This window comes from Staurois parvus, unplaced genomic scaffold (assembly GCF_062004578.1).
Source record: "Staurois parvus isolate SC_StPar_1 unplaced genomic scaffold, SC_StPar_1.0 ptg000315l, whole genome shotgun sequence".
Classification (NCBI taxonomy): domain Eukaryota; kingdom Metazoa; phylum Chordata; class Amphibia; order Anura; family Ranidae; genus Staurois; species Staurois parvus.
Window position 1 is genome coordinate 2,625,232 of NW_028318111.1, and position 21,464 is coordinate 2,646,695.

At 46.5% G+C, this 21,464-nt stretch overlaps 1 protein-coding gene across 3 annotated transcripts in view; it reads right to left on the reverse strand.

Moving 5' to 3' along the window:
• Nucleotides 1-4,568: 4,568 nt before the first annotated feature.
• NHEJ1 (non-homologous end joining factor 1) overlaps nucleotides 4,569-21,464 on the reverse strand; it is a 231,023-nt gene continuing 214,127 nt past the window's right edge. For 2 of the 3 annotated variants that reach the window (XM_089683584.1, XM_089683582.1), the window contains 3 exons: nucleotides 18,808-18,958; nucleotides 14,741-14,883; nucleotides 4,569-5,586 (listed from right to left, as the gene is read on the reverse strand). In XM_089683584.1, coding sequence (XP_089539710.1) covers nucleotides 5,494-5,586; nucleotides 14,741-14,883; nucleotides 18,808-18,958 — 387 coding nt within the window. In that variant the 3' untranslated portion in view covers nucleotides 4,569-5,493. The remainder of the gene's footprint in view (nucleotides 5,587-14,740; nucleotides 14,884-18,807; nucleotides 18,959-21,464) is intronic. The other variant, XM_089683583.1, reaches the window with a different exon arrangement.

Here is a 21,464-nt window from a genome sequence, read left to right on the forward strand (position 1 = left end):
ATTATTATTATTATTATTATTATAATACATGATTTATATTATTATTATTATATAGGATTTATATTATTATTATACATGATTTATATTATTATTATGTAGGATTTATATTATTATTATACAGGATTTATATATTATTATTATTATTATACAGGATTTATATAGCGTCAACAGTTTGCTCAGCGCTGTACAATATAACGGGAGACAATACAGCAACAATACAGTTCAAGGAGGAGGGCCCTGATCCTGGGAGCTTACAATTTATTTTTGAGTTTAATATACAAGACAATGTTCTTTGTTGTCCCGGTACAGGGACGTGAGAAAGTTTGATATACTCTGTAATTATTATAAAATATTGAATAATTAAAATACTGGATGGCAATTTAAAGTGGTTGTAAACCTCAGACATGAAATATGAACAAAGCAGATCCCTCTATAGTGTGTACTTGTCTCAATCCAGAGCACTGAGTGTCATTTCTGTCTGCTGCTCCATTCCTCTGCTATCAACATGAATCACTTTTGACAAAATTTTCCTGACACCAAGAGAAAAATGGTGATCGGGTAGGAACGTCCAGCAGATTGACAGCCTTAGATCTGTTCCTGTGTGGAGGGCTGTGTGCCTCTTCCCTCCAATCAGCTCTCAGAACTCTCCTCACTGAGCTCTGCAGCTTTATAAATTCTGCACCTTGACTGCAGAGGAGAGAGGGCTACAGATAAACAGGTACAACATATGCAGTAGGATTTGTTTCTTCTCTGTGTATCACTGGGTATATGGAAGGGTTTACAACCACTTCCCCTTCAGTCTTGCACAGTTGTACCGGCTCCTCTCCTGGACTGAAATGGCTTACTCTGATTTCCCTGCACGCTGTGAGCTTCTCACAATGTGCATTAGAAGCTGCAAATAAAATAGTCAAATAGATCTCGCCTCATTTCCTGGCTGGAGGACTTCCGGCATCATTTAGCTCTTAACTCTTCAGCTGTCCCTGGCCTGTCCTTTTCATTCGTGGGCTTTCAGTTTTTGAGTTTCATCGTCACATCTGGGCTTTACCACATCAATATTTGCATAACTCCTCCCAAGAGCCAGCCCACTGCTTCTATTGGGACTGAGGGCTCCTGAGAGAAGTACTGAGGCAGGGTGCTGTGATGTTTTCAGGAAGCTACGTACAGCACCTTGGCAGCCCCACTCATCAGACATGATCTGCCTGCATTGCATAGAAAAGCACAGAGACATGATCATGACAATGACATCACTGAGTCGAAAATAAAGCGAGTTATGAAAATGGAAAGGTTTAACCAGCATGTTGATGAGGGGGAAGGGAAGAACCAGAGAAGGCAAATAACAAGCAGATTACACTTTGGCTTTAAAGCACAGATATGGTGAATTGACATCAGCGTTTCCATGAACATTATTTTTAATCTTAGCAATAATGCCTCCCAACAATGAGCCAACGCCCATCCCCTTCCTTTAATTAGAATCCTGCTCTCATTGGTTGGGAAATGATTTTGCAGCAGCCAGATCTGAAACTGTTCACATTCCTCAGAAATAATCACCTGTCGTATATTTACTACTACTTAAAGAGGAGCTCCACCCAAAACCTTAGGAAGTCCTGCTTTAAGGCCTCCCCCCCACTACCCGTTAAGGATTGGCACCTTTGGGGAGCAAGTACCCAATTTTGACAGGTACCTGTGACGGGAGTTACTTTGGGTGGAGGGCCCATGGAACACAGCTCACTTTGGAGAGGTGGGGAGACCCTTGTCTCAGCTCCCCATAGCCCTCTTATGTGTAAGTCACCCTGTGATCTGTCCTAATATTGGGGTGGGGGTTGTTGATTGTTTAATGTCATGTGGTTGCATTACATTGTTCTATTGTGTGTTTTGCTTGGGAGCAAACTATTATGGGATGTATGTGTTTATGTGTATTGGCTTGGTGGGGGGTGTCTTCAGCTGCCCTCCCTCCTGATGGGACTGTCTGCTGGTGTGTCTCTTGTTACTAAATGTAGATTGCCCCACCCTGTGTCATTATGCAGGGAGGGGGGATTGTCCCCTGAGTGTATATATCTTGTATCTGTGTTAAAATAAAGTAGTCTATTTCCTGGTTTGCTTCAATACTGGTGTTCTCTAGTCTTGTATGGTCAGCTGTGGTGTCTGTTGTCGGTGTTCGGATGGTGAAGCAGTAGTCTTACGGAAATTTCCAAGCGCAGTCTGGGGTCGGTTCCGTTAAAGTACCCGCTCCCACTTCCGCTGCGATCGCCTAGGCGATTGGAAGTGGAAGTTGTCCTCCCCCCCGTAGTCACTTGTCTCAGAAGACTACGGGACCATTCATGAGGTGCATTGCTACTCATGCATGCACAGTGGGCACCCAGCTGTGAAGCTGCAAGCTGTCAAAGCCAGGTACCCACACTTAAAGTGTTACTAAACCCAGGACCAAGCATTCACTATATCTGGTCTCCCAGGACCCTGCATTCACTATATCCGGTCTCCCAGGACCCTGAATTCACTATATCTGGTCTCCCAGACCCTGCATTCACTATATCTGGTCTCCCCGGACCCTGCATTCACTATATCTGGTCTCCCAGGACCCTGCATTCACTGTATCTGGTCTCCCCGTACCCTGCATTCACTAAATCTGGTCTCCCGTACCCTGCATTCACTATATCTGCTCTCCCTAGACCCTGCATTCACTATATTCGGTCTCCCCGGACCCTGCATTCACTATATCTGGTCTCCCCGGACCCTGCATTCACTATGTCAGATCTCCCCGGACCCTGCAGTCACTATATCTGGTCTCCCCGGACCCTGCATTCACTATGTCCGATCTCCCCGGACCCTGCAGTCACTATATTCGGTCTCCCCGGACCTTGCATTCACTGTATCAGGTCTCCCGTACCCTGCATTCACTATATCTGGTCTCCCCAGACCCTGCATTCACTATATCTGGTCTCCCAGGACCCTGCATTCACTATATCTGGTCTCCCCAGACCCTGCATTCACTATATCTGGCCTCCCCGGATCCTGCATTCACTATATCCGGTCTCCCAGGACCCTGCATACACTATATCTGGTCTCCCCGGACCCTGCATTCACTAAATCTGGTCTCCCGTACCCTGCATTCACTATATCTGCTCTCCCTAGACCCTGCATTCACTATATCCGGTCTCCCCGGACCCTGCATTCACTATATCTGGTCTCCCCGGACCCTGCATTCACTATATCTAGTCTCCCCAGACCCTGCATTCACTATATTTGGTCTCCTCGGACCCTGCATTCACTATATCTGCTCTCCTCGGACCCTGCATTCACTATATCTGGTCTCCCACAGTACACAGAACATGAAAATGCTGTTATTTTAGTAAATATAAACTGCTAAATACCTTTTCTCATCAGCAGTTAGAGCAGTCTTGTGACTTCTATCAGTGCCCAGCTGAGCACTGCTTAAAGCTTGTAGGAGGAGTTTTCATTTTGTTCTAGAAGGATGCAGAACCCCTGACCTGTCTGGACAGTGCTGATTGGCCCTGTGCTGATCACATGCACTCTCCCAAGAAAGAAAAAAACCTCTTTAGCAATACAAACAAAACTGAGCATGTGCAGAGTGACTCCACACAATATGTCTTATCAGGACATAAGAGGGGGACACTGGAAGAAGGGGAGGATCAGAGAAGGCAGGATCAAACAGCATTTTTACACACAATAGATCTTATCAAGAGATAAGAGGGGGACACTGGAAGAAGGGGAGGATCAACGAAGGCAGGATCAAACAGCATTTTTACACAATGCAGAGGATTAACCCCTTAGGTTCTACAGTGAGTATAACAAGCATGCTTTACTGCATCTACAGGCTGATTGTACTGTTGTGGGTCTAGTAACACTTTAAGATACTGGCACTGGGGAGAGAGGTAAGCCGGTGAAACCACCTGCGGTGAGGACACAACTGGATCGAGGGACAGGTAAGTGGCTGTTTTTTTTTTTAAAAGTCAGCAGCTACGGTATTTGAGAGATCTGTGGTTCCAGCATACACCTTCATCTTACAACATTAGCATTGTAATTACAATACAAACAATAGTTCTATTTGACAATCCAATCTAATCTTACTTGGAAAACCCCCTTTCATGTTGTGAGTGCTGCCTGTCTGCTGGTCATCTCTTTCCACAACTTCCTGGATTCCCAGCATGCTTTGCAGCATCTCCTCCTTTTCAAGGACTATATATCCCATGGTACCTTGCTGCCCGCAAGCAGTGATTTCTGAACTGACTCCGCCTCCTGAAACGCCCATGTAATGAATATGTGTAGCAGCAAAGAGAGTGGACATTAACGCTCACACATCGCACATATGCATCCTTCGGCAGCAGAGCTTTCTTTGCTGAAATTGTGCTCTCAGTCAAAGACAGCTCCTGGTCTCTAGTAATGATCGGCGGCCAATGGGACCAGCTCCTTATCATATGACCACTGTGACAGCCAATTGCAGTGGTCATGTAATCGGGCGGTTCTTGGTCCCCCCAGGCGTATAGACCCTGCTGAAGGGATTCTGGGGCTGGACAGGAAGATGTTAAAGATAAAGCACAAAGCACCAGGACTGCTTAGAAAAATGTCAGAAATTTATTGATAGTATTATAAAATCAAAAAGTTCTGCAGATCCTTCAAAAAGATGAAGCTATACATAAAGCTCCTGGTATTTAAACCTACAGGCCCCGCTCCTTCCATAATCAGTATCTAGTAATATCAATATGCATCTTGAAGCGGAACTTCACCCAAAAGGGTGCTTATCTGCCTCATCACCTCCCCCCACCCCCTATCTTTAATTTTTGGTACTCTATTTTTTTTAGGGGGTGGGGTCCCTGGTTTTGACAGATATCCACTTTTGTTCAGATCGCCTAGGTCAGGGGTAGGCAAACTGCGGCTCTCCAGCAGTTGCAGGACTACAAGTTCCATCAGGCCTCTGCAAGTCATAGCTGTAACTGTCAGTTTTGTAATGTTGCAATGCCTCATGGGAAATGTAGTTCCACAACAGCTAGAGAGCCGCAGGTTGCTACCCCTGCCTAGGCAATTCGAGAGCAAGTTCACCCCCCCCTTTCACCTGCAGCCTTCTGGTACACATCACAGGTAACAGAAGACCGCTGGTCCATTCACAAAGTGCAAGATTTGCGCATGAACACTGGGAAGCTGAAAGGAGTCGCAGCTTCCCAAGTAGACATGCCAGCGCCAGGGACCCTAAAAACCCTGTGGCCCAGGTGAGGAAGGAGCTGCCTCCCTGGACAGGAAAGTATCCAATTAGTAAAAGTCAGCAGCTACAGGATTTGTAGCTGCTGACTAAACTTTTTTCGTTTCTAAGGCAAAGAACCGCTTTAACCACTAGGGGGCCATAGCTTTGCAGATGGACCCCCTATCCTCTGCAGTGTACCACCGATGCCATCTTGTAAAATATTAATGCTGTAAATTTGTTCCATTGGGGTGCCTTTTTTTTTTTTGGGACTCCTCTTGTGCCATATTTGACGGATGTTATCATGTGAAGAGCCCCTTTGCTTTCTTCTTCTTGGGTTTGGATACCGTAGATTGGGAGCGCTGTGTCAATGACAGTACATCAGCCAGAGGAACCTGCAATGAACAGAAGAGATCTCATGAGTGTATGAGATGAGGGAAGTCTATATCTGTTCCATACCACTAAAAGATTTTCAGTATTACATCCCCCCTTGGCTCCTGTTAGGCCTTAAGCCGGCTATCTAGATTACTTGTGTCCAGTTGGTCGCTATGTTCGACCTTAAAAGCATGTGGTACTGTTATAGTATTGAAATAATTATAAGTCAGCACACAAAAAACAAATACCACCCAGTACCCCTTAAAGTCGTATCATTATCCTTCCCCTGAAGTACCAATATACAATATATCAACCGACTTAAACAGACAAACAAAGTCCCAAAAGCAAAGTGTCCAAAATCTCAAATAAAAACCCCAAAAAAGTCCGAAGTGATATCCAAATCTTGATGGATAGGTGCTCACTACTCCAAAATGAAGATGAAGATAAATCTCAGACGTTCTTCATATACCTCAAAAAAAGCAAAATCTAGACATAGTGTATTATCTTAGGTAACACAAATATAGTGCCACACGTGCAGCTTGCAAAACACTATAGTGTCACAGCATTCGTGTAAAAGATACTCAGTAGATATCACTCCAAATCATATAAAAAGTGCATAATTACCCTAAATCAAGTAATATCAGCATGTGATCAACCAATATGCATGGAATATCCTCAAAACTGGCATCCTCTTGTTCCTTTAGACCTCACAAACAGACCAGGAATCAGTATGTGAATCAAAATAGTATATAAAGTTTATTGTAGCCACTTACATTAAAAACTGGTAAAAATGGCTTCCTGCTCCTAGCGACATGTATAGCCACATTGTGGCATCAAATGGTCTCCCGATCACCGGCGAGTTATACCGCCACAATCCTTCCCACCACTGTCAATTCAGCTCTGGAAGAGCGCCAGGAGTACACCGCGAGTCCCAGGAATGCCAAAACACAAGCGCTCCAGAATCCAAAATGGCCACCGCCATGTGGCTATACACTTGTCGCTAGGAGCAGGAAGCCGTTTTTACCAGTTTTTAATGTAAGTGGCTACAATAAAATTTATATACTATTTTGATTCACATACTGATTCCTGGTCTGTTTGTGAGGTCTAAAGGAACAAGAGGGGGCCAATAGTGCTGCAAGATTTTATTAATAAAAAATGTATTAAAACAACGGTGATGCGCTCACAAGCTTCAGTGTATAAGAGGTATATAATTAGCTCAATGTGAAGCTGTCAGTAGTGGTAATAGTCCCAACTGGAACTGCTGGGATCATGGAGAGGCAGTAGATGTCAGTGATAAGTTCCAGAGAAGCTGTCAGAGAGCCACCACGGGAACCTCGGAAGAATTGTCAGATGAAGCTGTCAAAAGCCTGGGTGCTAGTAGCCAATCAGGAACTGTTTTAGAGGCAAAACCACACCTCCTTCATCAGCCTCTTCTTTTATCAGCTGATGAAAGAGGTGTGGTTTTGCTTCTGAAACTGTTCCTGTTTGGCTACTAGGACCCAGGCTTTTGACAGCTCCATCTAACAGTTCTTCCGAGGTTCCAGCGGCAGCTCTCTGACAGCTTCTCTGGATCTTATCATCTGCATGTACTGCCTCTCCATGACCCCAGCAGCTCACGTCGGGACTATTATCACTACTGACAGCTTCACATTGAGTTCATTCTATGCCTCTTTCACACTGAAGCTTGTGAGTGCATTACCATTGTTTTGTTATTTCTGTTGGTTAAACGATAAATTCACCTTTTTACAAAAAATAATAAATGCACATTTTTTTGCAGGTAAAATAAATGTGAATTTATTATTTTTTGTTTCTGGAGCCTATAAAGCATTGTACCATGCAGGTCTCCTACATGTGCGGGCAAGCAGATATACTGACAGGAAGAATCAATGAACTACCATGGCGCTCCACAGTGCCGTGGTAGTTCATTGAGAACTGTAAGCTGACAGCCTGGTAGTTTTCATTGAACTACTCTTTAGTAACCAACTCAAGTAAATAGTAAATTCAAGTTAATCATAGTTCCGGTGTTACAGAAACCGCCAGTAAGCAAAAATTCTGTCCCAGTCTCACCCACCTCAAAGACCTCATTATACCACATTGAAAGCAGCCATCTTGCCTTCTTGTCTAGAGAAGGTGAAGCCAGGCTGTCAATTAAACCCCAAAAGATCAAAGATACCGCTGCCCATACTGAGGCAGTCATGTCATCTCTAGAAAGACATTTTAATGTGGAACTAAACCCTCCTATCCTTTACAGCCAAGGAGACTGCCATCTTAGTCTCTGTTTGAGCGACAATTTCCAAGCTGCAGCACATGTGATCAGTTGTGACACCAGACATTTGATGGCTTGACAGTGTGTTGAGGGCACAAGTAACCATAATAGTTATCATTCACCCCATGCCTTGAATGTAACTGTATTGGGAAACCATTAAATTGATGGCTGGTGCCATAACTGATCACATGTGCAGCACCATGTCAACTGCAGATCAAACAGAGGCTAAGATGTCAGCCTCCTTGGCTGTAAAGATTTGGAGAGTCCTGTTGTGACTGTAATGTAATTTTAAATACACTAGAAGGCCAGAAATGGATACCTGACCATCACACCTATATGAGTTTGTTTGACTTCACAACTTGAAACTATGGACATTTATACAGAGTTGCATCCATCTGTGATTATACCAACCTCCACTCTTCTGGGAAGGCTCTGAACAAGATTTTGGAGTGGGTTTTGGGGAATTTGTGTCTATTCAGCCAAAAGAGCATTTGTGAGGTCAGATACTGATGTTGGATGAGAAGACCTGGCTCAAAATTGGTGTTCCAAACCAGCTAAGGACACTTCCTCCACAGTAAACTCATCAAACAATGTCTTTATGGAGATGTTGGATAAGAAGACTGGCTCGTTCCAAGTTATCCAAAGTGTGTTCAGTAGGGATGAGGTTTGGGCTCTGTGCAAGACACTTGTATTCCTCCACACTAAACTTATCAAGCCATTTTTTTATGGAGATGTTGGTTGAGAAGACCTTGCTTGTTCCAATTTATCTGAAAGGTGTTCAGTAGGGTTGGAGTTGGTGTTCTGCGCAAGACACTCGGGTTCTTCCACACCAAACTCATCAAACCATGTCTTTATGGAGATGTTTGATGAGAAAACTTTGCTCATTCCGATTCATTCAAAAGGTGTTCAGTAGGGTTGAGGTCGGGGCTCTGTGCAGGACACTCAAGTTCCTCCACACCAAATGCATCAAACCATGTCTTTATGGAGATGTTGGTTGAGAAGATCTGGTTAATTCCAATTCATCCCAAAGGTGTTCAGTAGGACTGAGGTCAGGGCTCTGTGCAGTACACTCAGGTTCCTCCACACCAAACTCATCAAACCAAGTCTTTATGGAGCTGGCACAGTTTAGCTGGAATAGAAAAGGGGCTTTCCAAAATTGTTACCATAAGGCAGTGTTTCTCAACTCCAGTCCTCATGGACCCCCAACAGGTCATGTTTTCAGGATTTCCATTATTTTGCACAGGTGATTTGATCAGTTTTACTGCCCTAGTAATTACCACAGCTGTTTCATCTGAGGGAAATCCTGAAAACATGACCTGTTGGGGGTCCATGAGGACTGGAGTTGAGAAACACTGCCATAAGGTAAGAAGAGTACGGTTGTCTATAATGTCTTTTTATGCTGTAGCATTAACAGAACCCTCCACTGGAAACACCTGAACTCAATCATTTGGAGGGGCAGAGGCTCATACTTTTGGTCATTCAGTAGATGTCTTGGCCAGTTGTCCACAATTGTTTTTCTATATAACGTATATGCAAAATCCAATAGGGAAGGAAGACTCTCTCACAAAGGCTGGTACAGGTCAATGGATCTACTACAGTCTTGTCATTGGTAGGAGATAAAAGTAGCTGGTGGAGAGTTTACAGTAGTTTTGGAGTGACACTTTGATTTTGAACCCCCCCACCCCATGTATGCTCCATATATAGGTGTCAGCAAGACTAACCAAACCTGGTGGCTTAAAACATTTCATTGCAGTGAGTGATAAGGGAGAGCATTAACATGGTTGTACTCTCACTTGGCACCCAGGAGATCTATAAATGAGATGTAAACACAGTTTTCTTGTGACTTGAGATTTAAAAGAATCTCCACACTGAACACCTTGGGTATTTTTACTATACTGAATTCACTGAGCATGTTGCTAAGCCAGCTCAATCATGTTTGCCTGTTTTCCCCAATTTTTTTCTGAGTGCAGTGACCTGACAAGCCAATACAGGGAGAGTTAAGGCAGTCATACGGGACAGGGGCAGGCAGCAGATCAAAGCATCTTCCAGGTCAGAGTGTCCCAGGTATGGTTTACTGGTGATCAGCAGTGAACATGGCAAACGTTTTACAGCCTAAAGTACTGTAGATGTAAATCCTATTTGGGTGACATTTAGTTTGCTAAAGCACTGTGTATCTTAAATAGTTGTCATTGTTTTCCAAAGAATACTATTTGAAACATTTTTAATCTTTCTTTTTCTTTGCAACCTGGTGCTGCTGATCTCTGCAGTCGTTTTCAGCTATTTTCCATCTACATGCCCTCACTACATCACATCTGGAGTAGCTTTTTGATAGTGACAGTGGTGGTGGACCATGCACATGCGCATGCGCATGCAACAGGGTGACAAGGCAGAAGCATAATTTGGAGCAACTTTGTACTGCTGACCTTCAGCAGCATCTTTGCAGCTATTTCTAGCCTACATGCTCTCCTTTGATGGCTATATGCCATTATTTAGGGGCAGGTTTCCTGTTGGTGACAACAGTGGACCATGCTCGTGTAATGCGCACAGCGAAGGCCACTTCTAATTGCTGTCGATCAATGGAAAAGCTATCATCCTAAAGGTTTGCTGCTAGAATGCTTTTCGATTGGGGTCCATGGTGAATAGCATGCTTAGTTAACCACTTCAAGTCCGGACACTTTTACCCCCTTCCTGTCCAGGCCAATTCTCAGCTTTCAGTGCTATTACACTTTGAATGACAGTTGCGCGGTCATGCAACATTGTACCCATATGAATTTTTTAGCATTTTTTTGAGACAGATAAAGCTTTATTTTGGTGGTATTTATTCACCACTGGGATTTTAATTTTTTTTGCTATGTAAATTAAAATGTCCAAAAATTTTGAAAAAAAGTGTTTTTCTTATAAAATTTTGCAAATAAATAGTATTTCATCATAAATCTTGGCCAAAATTTATTCCGCTATATTTTTAGTTAAAAAAAATAACCCAAATTGGTTTATAACCAAAAATTATAATTTTTAAACATTGTTTTACATTTTTTTTATATTATTTTTTTTTTTTTTACATACTGTCACCCTAGCAGTACAGTGTCACCATGGTAACACTGTACTACTTATGGGGGGTGATGAAGAATTTTTTTTTTTACACCCATAAAGGCTGTAAAAGCAATCATTTCTCTTTCTCTCTAGCTGCATTCTTGCAGTCATTGAGAACTACTGAGTGAGCTGTGATTGGTCACAGCTTGTCACATGGTACAAGACTGTTTATTTATCGAGTTTATATAGCGCCAAAGGGTTTGCTCAGCGCTGTACAATAGAGGGGGGGACAATACATGAAACAGTACAGTAACATCAAACAGCACACAAGGGGTTAGAGGGCCCTACTCTTTCGAGCTTACAATCTAGGAGGGAGGGGGTAGAGGTACAGGAGGAAATGGCTGTGGGGGATGGAGTGGTAGGAGGAGGGAAGGGCAGCGGCTGTTAGGTGAGGGTGGGGTAGGCTTCCCTGAAGAGGTGGGTTTTCAGGGAGCGCCTGAAGGTGAGGAGGGAAGGTGACAGTCTGATGGATTGGGGTAGTGAGTTCCAGAGGATGGGGGAGGACCTGGAGAAGTCTTGCAGTCGTGCGTGGGAGGAGGAGACCAGAGAGCAAGATAGAAGGAGGTCCTGTGAAGAGCGAAGGGTACGGGTAGGGTGGTACCTGGGAATCAGGTCGGTGAGGTAGTTAGGGGCAGTGTTGTGAATGGCCTTATAGGTCAGGGTGAGCAATTTGAATTTAATGCGTTGGGCAATGGGGAGCCAGTGGAGGGAGAGGCAGAGGGGGGTGGCAGAGGTGAAGCGGCTGGTGAGGTGGATGAGTCTGGCAGCTGAGTTCAGGATGGTCTGAAGCGGGGAGAGTTTGCACTGGGGTAGGCCGGTGAGGAGGGAGTTGCAGTAGTCCAGACGTGAGATAATCAGGGAGTGTACGAGTAGTTTATTGTTGTCTGGGGTACGGAAGGAGCGTATCTTGGCGATGTTCCGGAGGTGGAGCCTGCATGTGTTTGTAAGTGATTTGATATGAGGTTGAAAGGAAAGGTTTGAGTCCAGAATGACGCCAAGAACCTTGGCTTGCTGGGCGGGATTGATGGTGGTGTTGTTGGTAGTGATTGAAAAGATGGGGGGGGGGGGCGCGGGCTGGGGGGAAGACGAGAAGCTCGGTTTTGGAGAGGTTGAGCTTGAGGAAATGGAGCGACATCCAGTCAGAGATGTCGTTTAGGAGGTGAGTGATGCGGGCGGAGAATGTGGGGGTGAGGTGAGGGTGGATAGGTAGATTTGAGTATCATCAGCGTAGAGGTGGTAATTGAAGCCGTGGGAGTGTAGGAGTTTGCCAAGGGAGGAGGTGTAGATGGAGAAGAGAAGGGGTCCAAGGACAGAGCCCTGGGGGACCCCAACAGAGAGGGGGAGGGAAGAGGAGGTGGCATCGTTGTAGGAAACGCTGAAGGAGCATTGGGATAGATAGGACGAGAACCAAGAGAGAGCGGTGTCTCTGATGCCAAGGGAGAGTAGTTTATTAAGGAGGAGGGGGTGGTCGACTGTGTCAAAGGCCGTGGAGAGGTCTAGGAGATGGAGGACAGAGTAGTCGCCTTTGGCTTTGGCGGTTAGTAGATCGTTCGTGATTTTGAGGAGGGCAGTTTCGGTGGAGTGTAGGGGACGGAAGCCGGACTGTAGTGGTTCAAGGAGGTTGCTGTCAGTTAGGTGGGCGCTTAGGCGATCGAAGACCAAGCGCTCAAGGAGCTTGGAAGTGAGTGGCAGCAGGGAAATTGGTCTGAGGTTGTTGAGGTCAGTGGGGTCCAGGGAGGGCTTTTTGAGTATGGGGGTAATGTGCGCATGTTTTAGGGGGGAGGGGAAGACGCCAGTAGAGAGGGAGAGATTGAAGATGTGGGTAAGGGAGCGGATGAGGGAAGAGGGGGGTGACCGGAGGAGTTGAGAGGGGATAGGGTCCAGGGGGCAGGTAGTGAGGCGGGCTTCTGAGAAGACTCTGGTGACTTCCTCAGTGGTAGTAGGGCTGAAGGAGTGCAGTGATGGGGGGGTTACGGTAGGCAGGGCCTTGGGTGCAGTGGAAGGCAGTGCCGTTGCGAGGTCAGAGGAGGGGAGAGATGAGGGGGTGATGGAAGGGGGGAGGCTAGATGGGGAGGTAGATCGCAAGTTGACTATGTCCTTGCGGATTGCGTCAATCTTGTTGTGGAGATGAGTGGCAATCTCGTGGGCGGTAAGTGAGGTACTGAGTGGAGGAGGGGGGGGAGAGAGCAGGGAGTTGAAGGTGGAGAAGAGTCGGCGAGGGCAGGTGGAGAGGGTGTTGATCAGGTTAACGAAGTAGGCCTGCTTGGCGGCCTGGAGGGAGGAGGTGTAGGTGAGGAAGGCAGATTTGTAGAGGGAGAATGCATGAGGGGACCTGGTTTTGCGCCATAGTCTCTCCAGCACACGACTGCGACGTTTGAGGCATTTAGTATGGTCGTTCTGCCATGGTTGTAGCGGTCTGGGTTTGATGTTGCGTGTGGTTAGGGGTGCCAGAGAGTCTAGGGTAGCTGATACTGAGTCGTTGTACGCGGTGGTGGCTAGGTCAGGACATGACAGTGAAAGGATGCTGTCATGTAAGCGGTCGGCAGCCAAGTGGAGGGGGGCCGGGTGCAGGTTGCGGAGGTTGCGGCTGGTGATGGTTTGGCGCACTGGGGGGGGGGGAGTTAGGGGAAGGGGAGATGGAGAACGTGAGGAGGTGGTGGTCGGAGAGAGGGAAGGGGGTGTTAGTGAAGTGGTTAAAGGTACAGAGGTGGGAGAAGACGAGGTCCAGGGTGTTCCCATTGATGTGGGTGGAGGATTGAGTGTATTGTGTGAGCGCGAAGGAGGAGGTTAGGTGGAGGAGTTGGGAGGTAGCTGGGGTGTTGTCGTTGATGGGGATGTTGAAGTCCCCGAGGATGATGGTCGGTAGCTCAGAGGAGAGGAAGAAGGGAAGCCAGGCGGCGAAGTCATCCAGGAAGCGGGCTATGGATCCGGGAGGCATGTAGATCACTGCGATCCTTAGGGGGATGGGTGAGAAGAGCCGGATGCAGTGAGCTTCGAAGGAGGAGAAGATTAGGGAGGGGGGGTTAGGGAGGACCTGGAAGGTGCTCAGCGGTGATAGGAGCAAGCCGACACCACCACCTCTGCGATCGCTCAGTCTTGGTGAATGGGACCAGACGAGACCTCCATGGGAGAGTGCCGCAGGGGAGGCAGCCTGTGAATAGCCTTGTACCATGTGACCTCTGTGATCGTTCACAGATTTCACACGTAGTAAGCAATGATGTCACAAGTGACATCTTGCTTACTACTCTTCATGTGATCACTGATTGGCCAATCAGTAATCACATGATCCGGACCTCACACAGAGGTCCCGTCCGACGATCGGTGTTCCACTGGGTCCGGAGGACACAGCGGGCACCGGATCGCGGTGCTGTGCGCTCCCAGGGAGCGTGCACAAGCAGGGTGTGGAAGGCCATTTATAAATGCCACCTGACCCTGGACTGCCACCGTCCGGCCGTTTATATACAACGGCCAGACGGGAGGTAGTTAAAAGAAGACGAGCACCATTTGGGCACAGCTGCTTCAGTGTATCATCCATTCACCCATGACCACCCAATTGTCAGTTAAAGTAACGCAGCGCCGTATTGCAAAAAATGTCCTAGTCATGAAGGGGTAAATCTTCCGGAGATGAAGTGGTTAATGCACAGAGTGCATTAAGGTAAAAAATCTTCTACCTTTAGAACCACTTAACTTTGCATAATATTTTTCTTTCAAGTTATACAAAAATATATTACTTTTTGAATTACTGTATACATAGCTGTCATTGCAGCTGACATCAATACACATACATGACCCCCTGGGACCAGTTCTGTCAAACATACCTGTGCTGTTGAACATGCCTTCTGTTGGTTCTCAGAGCTCACAGATTCTTCAGTGACTGGCATATCTTCCACGGCCGTGTTGCGGCTCCTCTCCTCTGCACATTGCTCTGGTTCAGGCAGGTGTCCTGTGTACTCATTCACACCTAATAATGGGAACACACAAAAAAAAGTCAGCAAAAAGCCAGACAAACACAATACAACTTTGATCATCAAATTCTACCTAATTCAACTGTATCTCAAGCTTACTGTAGCTTTTATACACATATGGGGGGGATAACAAAAAGTAGTACAAGCACAGGTTTGCACCACTCTTCTAAACATAACAAATGGAGCAACTGCGGCTCCTAATTAACAAAAGGGGCACAATCCCCTTTGTTAATTAGGAGCGATCATTTCTCTGTTCTGCTGTGTCTGTGACAGGCAGCACAAAGAACGGAGAACTGGAGCTGCATGCTCTGAATTCTTTTCTGTCCTCGTGGCCTGCTGGGCTCAGTAGTGGGAGGGTTGTTAATCCTGCAGCCTCTGCTCCTGTAGTGTAATCACTGCATGGGCAGATATAGGGATGTGAGCTGTCTGCAGACAGCTACCATCTCCTACAACAAGGATACGCCTGCAAGGAAACGGTGGCAGTTTTGTCTATGGAAAACTGACGCATTCCCTCCGTTAATCAGCGGCAGACCTGCGCTAGTTTCTAATACACTCTGAAATAGAAACGCAGGTGGCGCAGATAGACCTGAAGTAGAGAACAAAAACAGAGCGCACCAACCTTGCACATCACCTCAGTAAACAATTAGTGGATTTATTGATTTCAGAGATATACTCACAAAAGTAGCAATATAACAGGCAAATAGAATCCAAAAACAAACCATAGGATAAGCAGACACGTGCAAAGCCCATCGGAAGGAGAGACCCTCAAGGTGAAGTGAACACGTTTCGAAGGGGGGTCATCGAAACGCATCAGTTTCACCCTGAGGGTCTCTCCTTTCGATGGGATTCGCACATGTCTGCTTATCCTATGATTCGTTTTTGGATTCTATATGCCTGTTATATTGCTACTTTTGTGAGTATATCTCTTAAATTAATAAATTCCCTAACTGTTTACTGAGACAATGCGCAAGGTTGGTGCGCTCTGTTTTTGTTCTCTACTACAGTTTGTAACAAACTTCCCCAGCTTCGTGTTGGAGCTGCACAACCTTTGATCGGTCTTGGACAAACTTCCATATACTCTAGTATTATTGGTCCATCGACCGTCTACTGATCTGGGTCCCTGTGCGCAGGAGGTGTTGCATCAGTGTCTGCAGATAGTCCTGAAACAGATCTATCTGCTTAGTAAATGTGGCGGACATCTCTCCTGACAGTGACATTTAAAGGATAAGTACACCTTTTGTAACATGTTACACTCATATTCAGGGTATATCATGTAACATGTTACTGTAGGACCAGCCCCTGCAACCCCTTCCCCCCCAATCCTGAGTTGTGACAGGTAGAAGGTAATCTCCCCCCCGGCTAGCTGTCACAGTTACAAAAAACCCCCCAAAAAACGCAGTTCTGCCTGCCCGGCCACGTCACTTATTCACAGAGTTCTGTAAATGGGAAACTACAATTACCAACCGCCTTTGCGGCTGTCGGCTTGTAGTTCTCAATGAACTACCATGGGGCTGTTGAGCGCTGTGGTAGTTCATTGATTCTTCCTGTCAGTGTAAAACTACCTGCCTATACAGATTACACTGACAGTCTGCAGGAGACCTGCACAGCACGAGTGATCTGCTGATTGTTGGGGCAATGCTTTCCAGGCCCCTAAAACAAAAACTTGTAAATGCACATTTTTTTACCTGTAAAAAAATGTGCATTTATTATTTTTTGTTAAAAGGTGAATTTATCATTTAACAGCCCAGAAAGCTTAGTTAATTTCCGTCACAGAGAGCACTCAAAAAAGGCAGGCAGAAGACAAAGGACTAGTATTGTCTGTGGTCTCCCTGCAGCTGATCTTCCTTCAATGGTTGACTTCTAATACATTGTCCTGCACTCTGCCTCTGTGAGGAGGCCGCCATTGTGGTAGAGGCAGGGCTTTGCTTCCTTATGTCAGAGATTCCAGCAAGGAGAGTGAGCACAGTAATGACATCACCAGGGGTGGACTGACAACTCATGGGGCCCCCGGGCAATAGGAGATCATGGTGCCCCTGTGTCCTTGCCCAAAGCCTATGAAAAAGGTACCAGGGGATCTCATGGGGACCCCTACTGACCCCGGGCCCTCGGGCAGTGCCCTAGTTTCCAAATGGTCAGTCCGCCCCTGGACATCACCAAATCTCACTCCAAACCTTCAGAGACTAGCAGTCAGAAGCAGCATTAGATCCTACACTACAAATACACAGCAATGAGGCTACAAGGGTGTATCATACGAGGACATGCACTGCTATGCTCCTTTTTCAGGAGAAATATCAGAAACAAAAAGTACATTTTCAGCTGCTTAGGTACAATTAATATTTCTAAATTTCCCCTATAACCAGGGGCGGACTGACCAATTGGAAACTCGGGCACTGCCCGAGGGCCCGGGGTCAGTAGGGGGCCCCATGAGATGCCCCTGATACCTTTTTCATAGGCTTTTTTGAGTTTGGGCAAGGACACAGGGGCCCCATGATCCTCAATTGAGGGCCCGGGGTCAGTAGGGGGCCCCATGAGATGCCCCTGGTACCTTTTGCATAGGCTTTTTTGAGTTTGGGCAAGGACACAGGGGCCCCATGATCCTCAATTGAGGGCCCAGGGTCAGTAGGGGGCCCCATGAGATGCCCCTGGTACCTTTTTCATAGGCTTTTTTGAGTTTGGGCAAGGACACAGGGGCCCCATGATCCTCAATTGAGGGCCCAGGGTCAGTAGGGGGCCCCATGAGATGCCCCTGGTACCTTTTTCATAGGCTTTTTTGAGTTTGGGCAAGGACACAGGGGCCCCATGATCCTCAATTGAGGGCCCGGGGTCAGTAGGGGGCCCCATGAGATGCCCCTGGTACCTTTTTCATAGGCTTTTTTGAGTTTGGGCAAGGACACAGGGGCCCCATGATCCCCTATTGCCCGGGGGCCCCATGAGTTGTCAGTCCGCCCCTGCTGAGCAACTTATACCTTTAAACCCTCTGCTGCCAAGATGGAGGAGGCCCGGCTTCAAAGCCTCTATGTAACCCGTACTATTTTTGGAACGTGAATTTGACCTGATAAAAGCAGATGTTCTTGTTTAGAGCCGAACTCCAGCCTTCCCTTCAGTCTTGCACAGTTGTACAGACTCCTCTCCTGGACTGAAATGTCTTACTCCCATTTCACTCCGATTTCAAGTCAGATAGTGCCCACCTTATTCCTAGCTGGGGAACGTCCAGCATCATCTAGCTCTTTGTTCTCTAGCCTTAGTGTCCCTGGCCCACCCCTCTCGTTCATTGTTGTTCAGTTCTTTCAATCGTGGAGGCTTAGTGTCACATGTAGATGTTACCTAATACAGCCTGTTATTTTCAGAAAGCTATGCACAGCCCCTCCCACCAGCCATGATCTTCCTGTATTGCATAGAGAAGCACAGAGACCCAGTAATGACATCACTGGGTCTAAAAAAAACAAAGGTATATAATAAAAATGGCATATGACAAAGTACAAACTTGACACTTCAGCACTCAAATGGTAGGAGCCCCCATCTTTAAATGTAGACATGAGCCAACCCAAACGTGACATGTAGGTGGTGCAGCCCTCCTCGAATCGGGGAATTCCAGTACTTTTTTGGGTTTGGGCAAGGACATGGGCCCCATGATCCCCTATTGCCCGGGGGCCCCATGATCCCCTATTGCCCGGGGACCCCATGAGTTGTCAGTCTGCCCCTGCCTATAACATAGAAAATCTTTACTTCCACTTTCATGCAGGAAAAGTTATACATGTTCTTTTTTTAATGCAGCACACCACAAGGCGTGTGCGTTATGGTTCGCTGCAATGCGGTTGCCTTGACTGCTACTGCAGCCGTATGATAGGATGTCATTCACAATGAACAGAATCATACCACACCACCATGCATAGCAGTAACGTATGTTTCAACGCACCAACCTGAAGGGACCTGAAAGATTTGCCTTTCTGTGATTTTACCTTCTCCTTCACGATTCAGCTTAATATCCGCAGCAGTCACGTTGCTATATAGTCGCTGTAGGCGGTCAGAGAACTCTGGAACATTCCACAAGCTGCGCAGTCCCGGGATACTCTGGTAAAATTCAAATACAGGGAGTTTTATTAAAAAGACTAAACCAACAAGGGAAACAGTCTCAGGATTATTTACAAAGCTTGTTTCACATCTGTGCGGGTGGTGTCGCCGCGGATCCGCACGAAAATCCGTGCAGCCACACCACCGGCACAGAGAAATGCGGACCCGCGGGCGGTGCCATTAGTTCTAATGGCACACCGCCCACACTGGAAAAGGTAACCGCACTGGGAACCGAGTGTTTTCGGAAGAAGTGCAGGGACTTCTTCCCTGCGTGTCACAGGGTACGGGAGTCCATTCAAATGAATGGGCTCTCGTGTCTGCGCAAAACGGGTCCCGCACGGCCGCATATATGTGAACCAGGGCTAAAACTAGTGTAAAATCTGGTGCAACTCTGCATAGAAACCAATCAGCTTCCAGTTTTTATTGCCAAAGCTGAAGTTTGAAGCTGATTGGCTACCATGCACAGCTGTACCAGATTCTGTGTGTGCCCGGGTTCACACTGATGTGGTGCGGAATTCCCATCGGTTTCACAATCGTACCCCGTTCCTGCGAACTTCTGCGGGTGTGTATGTTAAGTTAACAACACCCTGAAATCGGTTCGCAAAACGAGGTGCGATGTTTAGAATCAGATCGCATAGGTGTGAATACCCATGCGATTCGATTCTAGTGCGGAAAAAAAAAAGGGTCCTGCACCTTTTGGTGCGGATGTGGTGCGATTTAAGCCATACAAAATGTACGGCTCGAATCGCACCGCACAGAATTCGCATGTGATTTGCAGAGGAATGCGATGCGGTTCCTGTGCGAATCACATGCCGCACTGCAGAAGTGTGAACCCGGGCTCAAACAGTTTTAGTAAATCTGTGCACTTCCTAGCCAAATCCAATTTTTTAAAAGTTGGAGTGACCTGGGTAAAGCTTGGAAACTCTGTCAGCTTTTTATTGTTGAATGCGTTCCCACGAAAGAGATTTCCACTCTCTTCCTTTCCCATAAACCTGTCACCAGGACAGGAACTAAGGAATAATCTACTGAAAGGGGACGCACACAGCAATAAAAGCCCAACAGAGGTTGTAGACCTTCCACATTCTATTGGCAATTAATGCTCCGTGCACACTAGCCTATTTCTAAGCACCTAGAAGCTAGTTATGAGCATTTTTTTTCTGCCCCTAGAAGCAAATACCTCGGTTTACGAACGCCTTGGTTAACGTAATTTTTGATTTACGAATGAAAATCCATTGAAAATAATGCCTCAGTTTACTAACTTTTTTTCGCAACACGACGTTTCCCCAGGATGCATTGCGCCTGGGAGGTTTATAGTGCCTTCCCTGTGCCTTTAAAGTGCACTTTATAAAGAGTTTTAAAGTCGGGATCCACCCAGATGTCTAAACCGACAGCTGGTTCAGCTTCTCAGCGGTCCACTGAGAGCATGAACCAACCACTCTCGCCCCTTCCACCGTCCAGCGCTCCAGTAAGCACTGGAGGAGCAGAACAGAGAGCCAGTGACTGACAGTGAGTGATCAGCTATTTTTGATTGCTCAGTTCTCAGTCTTTAAGTGACTTTTATATCTTACCAAACAATTAGGCAATATTTTGTGAAGTCCAGGCTGTTTATAAATGGCCTATGGATGGAAAGAGGCCGACGTCACGCAGCCAGTCCAGGTTCTGGAAGGATCCCTACTTTAAAGTCGGGATCCACCCAGATGTCTGGACCGACAGCTGGTTCAGCTTCTCAGTGGTCCATTGAGAGCATGAACCAACCACTCTCGCCCCTTCCACTGTCCAGCACTCCAGTAAGCACCGGAGGAGCAGAACAGAGAGCCGGTGACCGACAGTGAGTGATCAGCTATATTTGATTGCTCAGTTCTCAGTCTTTAAGTTACTTTTATATCTTACCAAACAATTACGCAATATTTTGTGAAGTCCAGGATGGTTATAAATGGCCTATGGATGGAAAGAGGCTGACACTACTCAGCCAGTCCAGGTTCTGGAAGGATCCCGACTTTAAAGTCGGGATCCACCCAGATGTCTGAACCGACAGCTGGTTCAGCTTCTCAGCGATCCACTGAGAGCCTGAACCAACCACTCTCGCCCCTTCCACCATCCAGCGCTCCAGTAAGCACTGGAGGAACAGAACAGAGAGCTAGTGATTGACAGTCAGTGAGTGATCAGCTATCTTTGATCACTCAGTTCTCAGTCTTAGGAGATGTGGGGAACAGATGCAGCATTGGATCGATGCTGCATCCACCTAGGTGAGTAGAATTTCTTTTCTTTTTTTTTCTTCAGTAACCCACACTTCTCTTTTAGGCTAGGTTTACATATATGCAGGTGATGCAGCTGTGGATCCGCATGACAATTTGTGCCACCGCACCACCCGCACAGAGGAATGCGGACCCGCAGGCGTGTGCCATTAGTTCTAATGACACACCGCCCGCACTGGAAAAGACAACCGTACTAGGAACCGAAGTTCCCATGCGGGTTGCGTTTTCAGAAGAAGTGCAGGAACTTCTTC